Genomic DNA, 16,012 nt, shown 5'->3' with positions numbered 1-16,012 from the left:
TTTCCTTCTAAATATGGCCTCTCTTTTCCAGTCTTCATGGCAGCCTCCTGTTTCCCTAACAATCCTTTAATTTACTTACTTGGCACCCACTTTCAAATGTCCTTTCTTTTTTCAGCTTTACATTCTCATGTGTTGATCTGATTTACTCACGGGCTTCTGTTACCATGTGCATACAAATGTAGGCTTTCTGCCTCTCCTGAGCTCTAGGTCCAGCTGCCTCCCTGTCCAGGTGGAAGTCTTCTTGGGGCCCTTACCTTAATATGTTCGAAGGGAAATGCATGGCCCTCTCACAAAAGATTTCTCCACTGGTGTTTGCTTTCTGGATAAATTGCACCATCTGTCCCAATTTCCCCAAAAAAGAAAGCTAGGAGTCATTTTTAAATTATCTCCCCTTGTTTATCTCCATCAAAAACATCATTACTGTTAATTTCACCTTCAATATATATCATCAATATGTACTTCATTCCCATCACTGCCACATGAAACCCACAGTCACTCACCAGGGTTTTGTATAATGTTTTCCCAAAGGCAGCACTTCAATTAGGTGTCCCTTCAGCCTTACTCAACCCCTGCCCAATGCCTCTTAGGTGAAGTTAGGCACTCCTTCCTTTGAGCTTTCAGAGTACTGTCTACTTACCTCTTTACAGCCCTCACTGAAAGCTAAAGTTTGATGTATGGTATGAACTGGGCTTTATGCTCCAATCTTTTACTCTCTACTGCATACAAGTATTAATCTTCAAGACCAGAGACCTTGTTTCTTGTGTTGCTCATGTATTTTTAGGAGCAAGCAGAGCGCCTGGCACATAGAAGACCTAATAATAATGATAACTATGTAAGGATATTGATGTGTTATTTAACCTGATTGTAGTAATCATTTCACAAAGTATACTTAAATCACCATGTTATAGACTTAAAAATAGATACAATTTTATTTGTTAATTATACTTCTAAACAGATTTTTCTTATATGCTCAGTGGCCAACAATAGGACTGAGGATCCAGAGCAGCTTCCTTCAAATTATTACTCTCATTAGCCGAAAAAATATAACCTTGGGTAAAAACTGGACATTTGCCCGATTTTCTTCTTTGATCAATTTGACTCTAGATCAGGTAAAATGCATGATGTAGAGTAAACAATGAAATGTGCCACTGACTTCATTGCAAAGATGTATTAATATATCAAAAGTGTTCTTGGCAAGGGCCAGTTTCAGCAGCTTGCATGATAGAAACGAGATTGCTTGGATGGAAGAGTGACCAGGAGGTGATATATTGAGGTCAACAAAAGCATACTACTCCTCAGAGAAGCTTGACAATGAAAATAAGAAAGAAAATAATATGGTGACAATTAGAGAAAAAAATCATCTTTTTTAGTTTTTAATTAATACCAGAATATAAAATTAAAAGGAAAGGCAGATAAAATTACTATGAACATAAGAGAGGAACAAATGATGAAAGAGAAATACTTAGAGAGCTGGCAATTAGTAGAATCTAAGAGAGGTTTTAGCTTTTAAAGGAGAATGAACACCTCTTTAAGGATAAAACACATAGTGAATTAATAGGAAAAAAATCAATAGTTTGTTAGCAGGAAGTTGAAGGCAGTTAGCCTGAAGACTGATATTCTCAGTGAAGTTGAAGTCAAGATCAACTGCTGAGAAAGAGAGTAAACATTGTGTGTGGTCTTGCACATAAAAGGTTGGTAATAAAGCTTTTAGCTCAGTTCTTCTGCCATAGTTCTTACTAGAAAATCAAATTTACTTTGAACAATTTGGATTTAAAGTTTATTTTCTAGGGAGGAAGATAATCATCTGAAATATAGCATGGTATTAGGAGATATGAATATCTCCTAATATTTAACAAATCAAAGTGATGGAAAGGGTTATTTAAACTAAACAACATAATTTTTATAGTACTATTTAATCTAGAAGTAGTCTAAGCAGATAATGAGTGAAGTTTTAAAATGGTTTAATTTTTATCTATCAATTTAAGCCACCTATACAAACTAAAATGTTTTTGAAATATCATTCCCCATTTCAGTTGCCTGCAGGGCCCATTAAAATGATCTAGTTCCTCATTGCCCATTAGACACAGTCCATGACACACTTCACCCAACAGGCAATGAAATTACTAACATCAGATGTTCAAACACAAAAAGGCCAGGGATTGAGAAATTACTCACTGTAATTTCTGGCAACCATTCCATTGTTACTGATGAAAAACAGTGATAAAGATATTACTGAGCATCATGTAGTAAATGGCTAACCATTTGCTAACATTTCCTCCTAAACCTTCTGATTACAAAGAGTGAAAATACTTTAAAAGGTCTCCCCAAAATATGGGAGAGTAATAATTCAGCAATTCACTATTTCCTGTCACCCCTTTATGAAATAAAACAAAGTAACATTTTATCCTTCACCTGTCATTACTCATTTCTTGAAATTATGTATAATAGTAAAATTTATTAAATGACTCTAAGATGTCAAATCATATCTACCCAAAATTTTCAAAAGGAAAAAAAGTCTAAGATGATTAGTAAGGAACATAAGTAATCATTTTCCCAATACAAATATCATACAGTATTTTATTCAGTTAAATTATTTTTCATTCAGGGTAATTAACACCAAAAGAAAAAAAATTGTTTCTTGAGGTTCAAATTGCAATGAACTGTTCAAATTGCAGCTTTGTCACTGCTTTAGAACAGCTACCAGAACAGAGCTACTTAGCAACTGTGGGCACATTGCAAAATTAAATGTGAAAATTCAGATCTAGCATGCTGCAGACATATGAAAACCCCTAAATTCAAAATCATATCAGAAAAGAAGGGAGAACTAAGCAAGGTTATACAGTGACCTATCCCTATGAGATCACATTACGCAGAACAGCAAGGAAGAATCTATTGTTCCTCTCTCAGCAAGCTGGCAATGGGATAGAGAAGACATTTTAAAAGCATTAATTCAAGGCACAGATGCATTGATAAAACATGCTAGAAATATATGTGTAAACATATTAAAATAAATATAATGTCAAGGTTCTCAAGAGAATAATACCTGACATGCTTTGAGTTAATCACTTTTCAGTCTTAATGATTTATTCTTGAATATCAAAGCACTTCTTAAAATCTGGGAAATAGAAAATTGTGGTAATTATTTTTTTAAAAAACTAGACAGTAATTTGAGTTATAGAACATTAAAGTTTGATATGGTACAAATTAGAAAAAAGTTTTAAAATTGGATAATGCAGATTGTAAAATAAAAAAAATGTAAAGATAATGACATAGTTAACACTGTTCACTTCCTCGCACAACTACAACAAAATTAAAACTAAAATATAGAACAGCCACCACTCAGAACTGTCAGAAATTGAGTTCAATGGAAGTCCAACAACTAAGGAATTAAAGAAACCACATCCATCCAGAATGGTAAGAGGGGTCATGGCACAGAATAGGCTCATCCCATATCCACATGTAGTAGATAAAAATTCAGGAGGGTATCTCAGGAGTGAGGAGTGCCAGCCCTATACCAGGCCCCCCCAGCCCAGTTTTCCAGTGCCAGGAAGATAAGTCCCCACAACTTCTGGCTGCAAAACCCAGCATGAATTGAGTCAGTGGAGGAAATTTTTGCAGTACCAAGAAGTTTCTCCAAAAGAACCTACCACAGACTCACTCCCTCTGAGCTCCAGCACTGGGATAGCCACTTGAAAGGCACCAGTGTCAAAGGCACAAATAACTGAAGTGTCTGGCATCAAGGCACGAGCTGGGGGACAGCTTTTTCCCTGACAGAAAGGAGGGCAGAGGTCATTGTCCCTTTTCTGAACCCTCCTACCAGAGAGCCACAGATCAGCAGGCTATTGCCATATCTGAGGCTCCATCAACCTGGCTCATACTGTTTCTTTTACTCTGGAGTTCCCTGAGACTCAGTCCCACCCAATTTTGAGGCCTACCCAAGCTGTTAGCAGAGACTTTTCCATATGAATGGCTGGTCTTGGCTCATGCTTCAAAGCTTTCTAATCCTCTCTAATAAGCCACAGCTGGCTTCAGTGACTAGCCTCCCCCACCCCCATACTCCTTACTTAGTGGCCTCAGACCAGGCACTAGTAGCAGCAGCCAGCCTACAGTTCACAGCTTTGTTTCGTCTGAGAACCTCCAAGCCCAGCACAAATAGCACCCATCTCAGATAAAGCTCATGCAAAGTGGCCCCAAGCACAACACAGGTGGGGGCTGAACTTGGCCTGCACCACTCAGGAAACTCCAGGGCCTGCATACCCAGTGGACAGCTATAGACCATGTTGGAGCACCACCACCCTGCCACTGCAAAGCTGATACTCCACTGAGGGTGGAGGTTGATGGGCAGTGATCGCAGCCAGTCATTGCAGCTGACTGGCTTGAGAAAATTCCTCCCATTGAACTGCCAGCAGCAATCAAGACTCAACTACAAAAGAAGGGTGTACTCAGCCCACACATAGAGCACACCTCAAATACCTAGCTTACATGATAGTGAAGGCTGTGCCCCTGGACCCTATAGGACACCTACTACATTAGGCCACACTACCAAGACACGCAGTCACAGAGATTGTACAAAAACAAACACAGGAAGGCTGCCAAAATGAGGAAACAAAGAAACATGGCCCAAATGAAAGAACAGATCAAAATGCCAGAGAAAGAACTAAACAAAATGGAGATAAGTAATCTATCAGATGCAGAGTTCAAAACAAAAGTTATAAGGATGCTCAAGGTACTTAGTGAGGACCTCAGCAGTATTGAAAAAATCCAGTCAGAAACAAATGATATACTAATTGAAACAAAGGACATTTGCTATAGCTGGTATGGCTCGGTGGATTAAGTTCTGGCCTGTGAACCAAGGGTCGCTGGTTTGATTCCCAGTCAGGGCACATGCCTGGGTATGGGACAAGTCCCCCAGTATGGGGCATGTGAGAGACAACCAAACATTGATGTTTCTCTCTCTCTCTTTCTACCTCCCTTCCCCTATGTTTAAAAATAAATAAATAAAATATTTAAAAAATAACAACAAATAACATTTTACATGAAAAGAACAGTAGGGTGGATGAAGCTGAGAATCAAATAACTGATTTGGAGCATGAGGAACCCCCTTCCCCCGCAAAAAACAAACCAACAACCAATCAGAACAACAAAAAGAAAAAGGAATTAAAAACAAAAAAAAACAAGGATACTATAAACAGCCACTGGGACAACTTCAAGCATCCCAACATTTGCATCATAGGGGTCCCAGAAGGAAGAGAGAAAGAGCAAGTAATTGAAAGTCTATTTGAAAAAATAATGAAAGACAATGTCCCTAATTTGGTGTAGGAATTTACATACAACTCCAGGAAGCACAGAGAGTCCCAAATAAGATGGATGCAAAGAGGCCTACTTCAAGACACTTCATAAATAAAATATTAAGGTTAAAAATAAAGAGAGAATCTTAAAGTCAGCAAGAGAAAAGCTGTTAGTTACCTACAGGGTGTCTCCATAAGACTGTCAGCTGATTTTGCAAAAGAAACTCTGCAGGCTAGAAGGGATTGGCAAGAAATATTCAAAATCATGAAAAGCCGGGACATACAGCCAAGATCGCTTTACCCAGCAAAAATATAACTTAGGATCAAAGGGCTGATATAGCATATCTCAGACAAGAAAAAAGTAAAGAAGTTCATCATCACCAAACTATTATTATATGCAAAATATTAAAGGACTTATTTAACAAAAGGAAGATCAAAACTATGAACAATAAAATAACAATAAATACATTTCTTTCAAAAATTGACTCTAAAAAAACATACTAAACAAAGAGAACAAAAGCAGAATCATGGATATGGAGATCATTTAGATAGTTGCCAGATGGGAGGGACTGTGAAGGAATAGGTAAAGAGGTGAGGGGATTAAGAAGTAAAAATAGGTAGTTACAGAATAGCCATGAGATGTTAAGTACAGTATAGGAAATGGAGTAACCAAAGAAATTATATGCATGACACATGGACACAAACAATGGTGTGGGGATTGCCTCAGGGAGAGGGAGTGCTGGGTGAAAGGGAGTAAAGGGGAAAAAATTGAGAAAACTGCAATAGCATAATCAATAAAATATAATTAAAAATATATATGTAAAATGCTCAAATTATCAATAAAATTATGGTTTTATTGATTAAAATAAAATTCTGAGTTAATAAATATTGTATAATGTATAACATATAATTACATATTAAATATAAAACTATAATGTATTAAAATATTATTTTATGAAGAGCCAAAACACTTCAATTTGAAATTTACTTTACTACAAACCTCTCTGATATTAGACTTCTTTGTACAAATATAAGTATTATATATTAAGTATATTGCTTGCATCAAGGAAATGTTCTACATTTGTAAAATTTCTAGGAAACTGCTACACCCTATTCAGTTATATGATGGAAAAATATAAAAATAATAAAACATTTTTGTCTAAATTTTGAAAACATATTATAGAAAGGCATCATTTTTAGTATGCCCTAATTCCTAAAACATACTGAATTTAGATGATTTTTACTCATACTTAAAATGCTAAAAAGAATCAATTTTTGTTGCTTAGTAATAAGTAAAGTTGATCCTCATTATTCACAGATTCCACATTTGGGAATCTACGTACTTGCTAAAATTTATTTGTCATACCAAAATCATTATGCATGGTATTTTCATGGTAACTCCTGCACCTGTACAGAGTGGTGAAAAATTTTAGTCACCCAATGTGTAGGTTTGCAGCATAGCCCCAACAAGGCAACACTGACTTCTCATTTCTGCTCTCACAGTGTAAACAAAGGTCCTTACTGCAGTCAAGTTAGTCCCACATTTTTTCCTCATCTTTGAGCTTTTTTTCAGTGATTTCATAGATTAAAATAGTTTCTAAGCATTATGCTAAGGTACTTCCTAATAACCTAAGTGTAAGATGGCTGTGAAGAATATTAATAGAAAGTATGTGTGTTGGATGAACTGTGTTCAAGCATGAGTTATAGTGTTATTGGCCATGAGTTTAATGTTTATGAATCAACAATATATTAAATAAGGTGTCTTTAGACAGAAACACACATAAGACCAGGTTTGTACAGATCTGTTGAAGAATATATTGTGAGCAGAGGCTTGTAGGAACCCAACACTTTATTTTCCCTAGAAACAATAATTGAGGATTCACTAGTTCAGTGGTTCTGGTGACTTTATACCATTCAACATGGTGCAAAAGTAAGTTTACATTTGTGAGTACACAAAACAAAAAGTTTATTCTTATATAATTAATTATTGTATTATTTTATATGAACTACTATAAACCTACTTTTGATCCACCCTGTAAAACTACCAAAATAATGATAGTAAACTCTGTGTATAATACTTCTTAATTTTCATCTCTAATTCTAAATAATTCAGTTAGAAAGCTGTGTTAAGGGAAATGTATGATATTGAAATAAAATCACGATCTTATTGGTTCACTTTGTGGACTTTCACCTCTCTAAGAATTCTATAAGCAATTTGGCAGCAGATCAGAGTGTTTGGAGGCTCAAGTTATGAAGCTGGCTACTATGAGATCAAATCTTGTCTCTGTTTCTACTATCTGACTTTTCAGCCTGTGTGTGTGTATATATATATGGGTTATACATATAACTCATATATGTATGATGGCAACATACACACACATCTTTACTCACAATAAGTCATTATTTTTCAGCTTAATGAAATTTTTATAGGTAACGATTTCCTGAAGAACTTGAAAAATTATTAAAATATATTTGTCATTCATTTTTAGACCCAACCCAGTGACCTTCATTCTAACATTCTTCTGCATTTCAGCAAGCACAAATTTCATCCCTCCAGTTCTCAGGCCAAAAAAGATAGAAATCATCCTTGACTCTGTTATATCTCTTAAATCTTAAATCCAATCCCACAGCAAATTGTGAAAACTTAATCTTCAAAATGTCCAGATGTCAGCCACTTCTCACTATGTCCCCATCTAGTGTAGATAGTGGCAATAGCTTCCTATATGTGTCCTATCCCTCACCTCCAACTATATTCAACAGAACAGATAAAATTATCTTTTTAAATGTAGGTCAGATCCTGTCACTTCTCCATTCAAAACACCCCAATTGTTCCCTTAATCACTTGCAATATAAGTAGATCTAGCATCCTTTCAATCCAGGTTCAAGTAGCTCCCATGCCTCTCTGACTTCATGATGTGCCATGCCCTTATCTACTCCACTTGAGCTACACTGGTCTTCTGCTGTTCCTCAAGCACAACATGCTGCAAAACAGCTTTGCTCTTGCCATTCCCTCTTCCCAGTACAGTTGCATCCACATTTCCACAAGGCTCATGGCTCAGATGTCACCTTCTCCATCAGACTAATCTTTAATACTCTCTACTTCATTCTTTCTGTGTCTTCCAACAATTTTCTTTAGTTGACATACTATATATTTCATTCATTTATGTTTTTTCTTCCTGTTTCTCCCCAGTAGAATGTATGCTGCAAGAGGCAGGGATTTCTGCTTCCTTTGTTCCCTGTTGACCCCCTTAGTACAGAATAGAAGGCATTAAAATATTTATTGAATAAGTCAATGTACAGTCTCTTATTCATCAATGAGCTTTGGAAAATATAAAGAATATCAAGTGTGAAAGACTAAATACACAATGTCATTTAAGTAAAATAAATCTCAATTTTGAGGTTGTTAGCAAGAACATATTCCTATATTAATTATACAAGAACATATTTCTATATTAATTACAATTTTTATGACAATGTATTTCATCAACATTTATTTGAAAGGAATTTATTGCTGCGGATGTATGGTGGGCTGGCTATAACACAGTGGTAATGAGGCTACTCAGACTTACTTAAGCCATTAATTAAATTTCTTGGTGATACACTTATAGTGCTTGCTTTTGTTTGTTTTTGCCATCACTCTATAATATAAAATGTCTTTTCTATTCACTGTGTAGCAGTGAAAACATAGCAGTCACTCAATCTATATTTCCTGAATGGATAAACTGTAACTTCCATGAGAGAAGAAATTATGTTAAAATTAGTTGATAATCAATAAATATTACTTAAATGAATGAAGATAGTGATCAGCATATCAAGTTCAGTGAATTACAGTAACTAGTAAATATATAATTTTGCATATTTGGTTGGATTATTTCAAAATGTGAGAAATGATACTGCAGAATCATAAAAATGTGAGTAGTTTGACAATTATAGATTTAAATCCTTGTTTATACATGAAATAAAACCAGTTTCTTCCTGGTAAAGAAGAGAAACATGATCAGATGCTGAGACCACTTGTGGGCTGAAGCAAGCACTTCTAAATATAAGTTCAAAGTGAGTAGAATGAGAAATTCTAGAACACTTAAAAAGATGAATGTGGCTATGAAACTATTAGATATGAGTTAATAATGGCAATATTAAATTCAGTCTGACTTCAAAAAAATTGGCCTGCCATTCTTTCATTCATTTGTTTATTTCTGTATTTGACAAGTATACACTGTCTATTAAGTGCTGACATTGTTTTTCAACAAAAGTATTAATGTTTTATGAGGATTGTTACCTGGGTATGAGCTATAATTGAAAGCAACAAATAACTCCAAAGATTTTTATACTTAAAATTTTCATTTTCATACAAATAAATGTAGACACTTCCTTACTAGATAAAAGCAAAAAGAACAGCATTCAATATAAGCCATATATTCTTACTATTGTATACCTAGTTGACTAAAAAATTAGGAGAACGAATTGAAAAAATACAATTATCAAACTCAATTAGGACTGACTTGTGAAATATTAAGGCATATAATAACCAAAAAAAGAGCAAAAGGAGTAGAGCCTGGCATATCTACACAATTTGTTTTATAAATTATGTAACCCGCAACCTTACTCTCTAATTATCTTATAATTGCAGGTGAATACATCACAACATATACAGACATTTTTTCTCTACTGAACTACTATATATGCCATCAAATCTTCAAATAGTTATAAACTTAATTGCTTTACTTACTAATACAAGGAGCAGGACAATATCAGGATTATCACATGCACATGCAATGTGCATGGGTGTCCAAAAGTCTTCATCCTGGTGATTGACATTGACCCCTTTGTCAATCAGGATCTCTGCAATGAAGGCATTATCATATCGAGCACACTAAAAAAAAAAAAAAAAGAAAGAAAAGAAAATGTAATATCTTACAAACTATGATAAAGTTTATTCCAAATTTCCAGGGATAGAAAACCTTTATGCCAATTTTGGAAGTTTAGAGGTGGATCTATTGGAAATAATGTATTCATGTTTTTTAACTAACCTACAAGAAAAGGGCATCAGGTAAGACTTAAGGGGAAACTGAATCCATGAACAGTGCAAAGAAAAATAAGAAAGAAGGGGCCAGTATTATAAAGAGAAAAAATATCTCACTATTTGGGTCCTCTTCATTTCCAGATAGTATTAGAAAATCCTGGGCCACTTATTAGAATTAACTTTCTAAAATTTGCATTTAATCATACAATCCTTCTGCTTTAAAACATGTGTAGTTTCTCACTGCCAAAACAATAAAGTTTCACCATTTTATTTCATCCAAGAAAGATAAGATTCTTCATAGTCTTTCTATCTTCATCTATCAACATTCTTTTTTAATTTATTTTATTGATTATGCTATTACAGTTGTCCCATTTTCCCCTCTTCACAACCCTCCACCCTGCATACCCTCTCCTATCCAAATTCCCCCCTTCAGTTCATATCCATGTGTCATACTTATAAGTTCTTTAGCTTCTACATTTGCCATACTATTCTTGCCTTCCCCCTGTCTATTTTCTACCTACCATCTATGCTACTTATTCTCTGTACCTTTTCCCCCTCTGTCTTCCTCCTACTCCCCTGTTGCTAACCCTCCATGTGATCTCCATTTCTGTGCTTTTTTCCCTGTTCTAGTTGTTTGCTTAGTTTTTGTTTTTGTTTTAGGTGTGGTTATTAATAATTATGAGTTTGCTGTCATTTTACTATACATGTTTTTTTTCTCTTCTTTTTCTTAGATAAGTCCCTTTAACATTTCATATAATAAGAGCCTGGTGATGATGAACTCCTTTAACTTGACCTTATGTGAGAAGCACTTTATCTGCCCTTCCATTCTAAATGAAAACTTTTCTGGATAGAGCAATCTGGGATGTAGGTCCTTGCCTTTCATGACTTGGAATACTGCTTTCCAGCCCCTTCTTGCCTGCAAGGTCTCTTTTGAGAAATCAGCTGACAGTCTGATAGGAACTCCTTTGTAGCTAACTGTCTCCTTATCTCTTGCTGCTTCTAGGATTATCTCCTTCCTTTTAATCTTGGGTAATGTAATTATGATGTGCCTTGGCATGTTCCCCCTTGTGTCCAACTTCTTTGGGACTCTCTGAGCTTCCTGGACTTCCTGGAAGTCTATTTCATTTGCCAGAATGGGGAAGTTCTCCTTTATTATTTGTTCAAATAACTTTTCCACTTGTTGCTCTTCCTCTTCCCCTTCTGGTACCCCTATAATTTGGATGTTGGAACATTTAAAGATGTCCTGGAGGTTCCTAAGCCTCTCCTCATTTTTTAAAATTCTTGTTTCTTAATTCTTTTCTGTTTGGTTGGTTGTTTTTTCCTTCTGGTCCACTCCACTGATTTGAGTCCCAGTTTCCTTCCCATTACTATTGGTTCCCTGTGCATTTTTTTTTATTTCGCTTAGCATAACTTTCATTTTGTCATCTAATTTGCGACCAAATTCAACCAATTCTGTGAGCATCCTGATCACCAGTGCTTTGAACTGTGCATCTGATAGGTTGGCTATCTCTTCGTTGCTTAGTTGTGTTTCTTCTAGAGCTTTGATCTGTTCTTTTGTTTGGGCCATTTTTTTTTGTCTTGATATGCCTGTTATGTAGTGAGGGGCAGAGCCTTAGGTATTCACCAGGGCAGGGCAACCCATGTTGCTGCATTGAGATGCTGTTTGTGGGGGAGGGGTCTAAGAGGGAACAATGGTGCTTACTCCACTCTGTGGAATTTCAGTCCCTTCCACAGCTTCTCCCAAGCAAACTGGGCCCTTCTGGTGCTGATTTCCATGTGGGTGAACTTGTGTATGTTCTAGAACCTTGTGGGTCTCTCCAACAAACTCTCCTGTAAGGCTGGGAGTTTCTCCCCATACTGTAACCCCCCAGGTGTTTTCAACTGGTGTTTTGAGGCTTTATTTCCCCACACTGGAGCCCTGGGTTGGGAGGTCTTTCTTACTCCCCAGTTTTGCCTAGTTTATCTGCATATGAATGTGGGACCACATGGTCATCCAGCCGCCCTGTGTGCTGTGCTGGTCCACAATTCGCCACCTCGCTGGGTCCTCCTGCTGCTACCCTGTGCCCAGGGTCTGCCAGATGCTGCTCTTTTTGCCTTGACCCCTCTCCACTTGGCCACCCAACTCTGCCCCCCTTACCGTTCTGGATGAATGTGTCTATTTTAACTCCTTGGTTGTCAGACTTCCATACAATTCAATTTTCTGTCAGTACTGGTTGTTTTATTTTTTCTAACTTTTTGTTGTCATTTTGGTTGTGCAAGGAGGCACAGTGTGTCTACCTATGCCTCTATCTTGGCTGGAAGTTATCAACATTCTTATATATAGCCTTTACACTAGTTACATAAGACAACTAGGCATTACACAACATACCATCTTGTAAAAGTTAACTGTTGCATATAAAGGAATTTCTAATATGTTTTAATAATTGCATGATATTATATTTTATAGATATTCCATAATATAGTAGATAAAAACCTTTAAGAAGTTATTTTGTTCTTATTTTTATTTACTATTTAGAGCAAACTCATATTAACATTACATGTATAAGTCACAGCTGGCTTCATCGGAGTATGAAAATGTAGTTGTGTTTAGATGCATCCTGCACTTGGTTTAAAGCCCTTCTCTCACCATCTTGAATGTTTAATAACTTTTGTAGAGTTCCACATATTTATTTTGCACCTGGCCCTGAAAATTATTCATCACTTATATTGAATGTAAGATTTTTTCATATTTGTAGCCCTGGCCAGGTAGCTCAGTCAGTTAGAATGTTACCCTAATACACCAAGGTTACAGGTTTGATCCCTGGTCATGGCACATACAAGGATCAACTAATGAATCATAAATAACTGAAACAACAAATTGATGATTGTTCCTCTGTCTCTGATCAATAAAAAAATAAAGAAGACTTTTATACATATTAGCACATTAGTAAAATTAGTTTTAAAAAGACCTATTAATAGGTGAAATACTTATCAGTAAACTTTCTGGGTTGTAAGATAACACATGTTTATAGAATTTGAATACATAAAAAGGATTTCCTCCACAAAATGTGTACAAATCATGCTACCACCAGAAGTACTGTCATAGCAGTGTATCATTCTATTCACTGAATAGTAAAATTACAATGAATTCACTGGAGGACTTCCATTTTTAAATAACAGGGACTATATTTACCTTCCTGCCTCAATCTCCTAAATAAAAATAGACAAACTATAGTCTCTGAGAGCTGGGAATTAAACAAGGCAGCCCTACTGCTGCTGTTGCTTCAACTTATAGCCTTGAGGGAATTCCCAAGCTACAGAAGAAAGAGGAAAATCCCAGTTGACCAGAATCAGTCATGAGGAACCTGAACTGGAGGTCCAGAGAGACCAAAATGGCTAGAGTGCATGAGGCAGGGAGTAGAGAGGGTAGAGTGGCAAAGAGGGAGTATTTCAAAGATCTTAGAAGCCCCCTTTAAGTACTTAGTTGAGTCATGGTCAGTACATACACTCTAGGAAACTACCCAAGATCAGAGAAAGAACCCCCTGAAAAGAAGGACTCAGATCCCATAAACTTCCAGAAGTAGTGCCTATTTCCACTAGTCAGATTGTAAACTTTATAACTTATGGGGCATTGGGTAGAGTATCAGATGTTTCTTGTAGCCAGGGTGGGAAAATATCCTTAAACTAAACACTGCTCTGTTCCACCTAAAAAATATTAAATTCAATGTCTAAAGGATCATACTGTTTCCAAATAACTTAACTGTCCTCAAAACAAAGCTCAAGATTATTAACAGAAAACAAAAATATTCAGTACCCAACAAGGCAGAATTGTCTGTGATTTACATCCAAGAAAAAAATTACCGTATACACAGACAAAAAGCAAGAAAATGGGAAACACAATAAGAAGAAAAAGTTATCAATAAAACCAACTCAAAAGGGATATGCTTGTTAGAATTGGCAAATATAAGCTTTAAAACTATTATTATAATTATATTCCATATGTTTAAAAAGCTAGGAGAACTACTGAACATAGTAATTAGACATATGGAAATCATGTAAAAGGCTCAAATTTTATTTCTAGAAATAAAAAATATGGTGACCAAAATGAAAAATGTGCTATGAGATGGACTTAACAACAGACTAGATATTGCCAATATGAGATTAGTGAACTTGAAGACAGTAATATTAATTATACATAATAAAACACGGAGAGAAAAATGACTTTAAATAAATGAACAAAGAGTTCATCAGTGAGCTGTGGGAAAACTTCAAACAAACTGACACTGCACTGATTAATAGCATGGAAATGAGAACTACATAGATACTTTTATATTTTTTAATAGATTTTATTTATTTATTTTAGACAGAGGGGAAGGGAGGAAGAAAGAGAAGGAGAGAAACATCAATGTGTGGTTGCCTCTTGTGTGCCCCCTACTGGGGACCTGGTCTGCAACCCAGACATGTGCCCTGATTGGGAACTGAACTTGCAACCTTTTGATTCACAGGCTGATGCTTAATCCACTGAGCCACACCAGCCAGAGCCATTTATGTTTTTATTATTTAATTATCTTAAAAAGTAGGAATTAGAAGACAACCCAATTTTTAAAAATTAGGCAAAAACTTTAAACTGATACTTTACCCCAAAAATGTAGGAATTGTGATTCACAATCATAATACATAGTCATTGAAGAATATTCATATCCTTCTTATTACCTGATAATCTTAAGAAGATACACTAAGCAAATGCAAAATTATGGTGTAAATTCCATATGGAAGAAGATATGAGCATGCGTTAGCATTGGGATGTATGAGAGCACCTGGGGAAATGTCAAACATACAGAGTTTGAGAGATTAGTTTCAGTTTTGAACTAAGATCTTTAGCTATCAGATGTTCCACATCATAAGCAACAATAGCAAATGGTCACTCCTAGCAGGCCATGATGGTAGGAACTGTGACCCCATCCACTGTACTTGCAAGTCTGGGTACAATCACTGATACAGTGAGGACCAGAGTAAGAAATTTCAATAAATTTCTTTTGAATTTGGGGCCTGAATCTAATTTCTTTTAGGAAATGCATATGAAAGTAATTTCTATTCCACTCATTATCTTTTTGATAGCTCACTGAATAATCAATAAAAATGTAACTTTCTCCTTCTGTGCCCATCAAGTAATCATCAACCTGCGCCTCAGGAATCTACATTTACAATTCAAAGATACCCATGGTTTGGCTTTTCAGTGTCTTTTACCAAGAAAGAGTTAATTAGATACAGTGTTGAAAGTGATATCAGCCCCTCTCAAGTAATGTCATTTTTAGATTCACATTTCAGAGGATTATGAATAATAATTTGACAGCAATAATGCCCCCTAATCACACTTGTCTGAAAGATTATGATGGCTGAACATTCCTGTGACAATATTCTTACAATATTATTGTTAGATAGTAAACCCAATTCTCCCTTAAAAGAATTTTCTTCAGGCTAACATACATTCATCCCAATTTTGGTTGTTCTTTATCACTTCAGCCAATTTCTGGTGGCACTTTATAGCATCAAGTATATGGCTAAACAGCTACTCTAGCACCCTCAACAGAGCTCTGCCACTACCAGTTATCCCTACCTTCAGTCTGGACCTATATCTCCCAGCTCCTCCTGTCACTATCCTCCACCTCACAAAGTGACAAGCAGGACTAGCAACATAATTTGTGGGACCTAGTATAAAATG

The 16,012-nt window shown here is 35.9% G+C and overlaps 1 protein-coding gene across 3 annotated transcripts in view; it reads right to left on the bottom strand.

The window, feature by feature from the left end:
- MYO16 (myosin XVI) overlaps positions 1-16,012 on the bottom strand; it is a 627,599-nt gene that overhangs the window by 413,196 nt on the left and 198,391 nt on the right. For all 3 annotated transcript variants that reach the window (XM_045821913.1, XM_045821912.1, XM_045821911.1), the window contains exon 4: positions 10,018-10,161. In XM_045821913.1, the coding sequence (XP_045677869.1) occupies positions 10,018-10,161 (144 nt within the window). The remainder of the gene's footprint in view (positions 1-10,017; positions 10,162-16,012) is intronic.

This window comes from Phyllostomus hastatus, unplaced genomic scaffold (genome assembly GCF_019186645.2).
Source record: "Phyllostomus hastatus isolate PE091 unplaced genomic scaffold, TTU_PhHast_1.1 phas_scaffold_46, whole genome shotgun sequence".
Taxonomy (NCBI): Eukaryota; Metazoa; Chordata; class Mammalia; order Chiroptera; family Phyllostomidae; genus Phyllostomus; species Phyllostomus hastatus.
The sequence above is the reverse complement of the archived record's forward strand: the minus strand, read 5'-3'. Positions and strand labels throughout refer to the sequence as shown.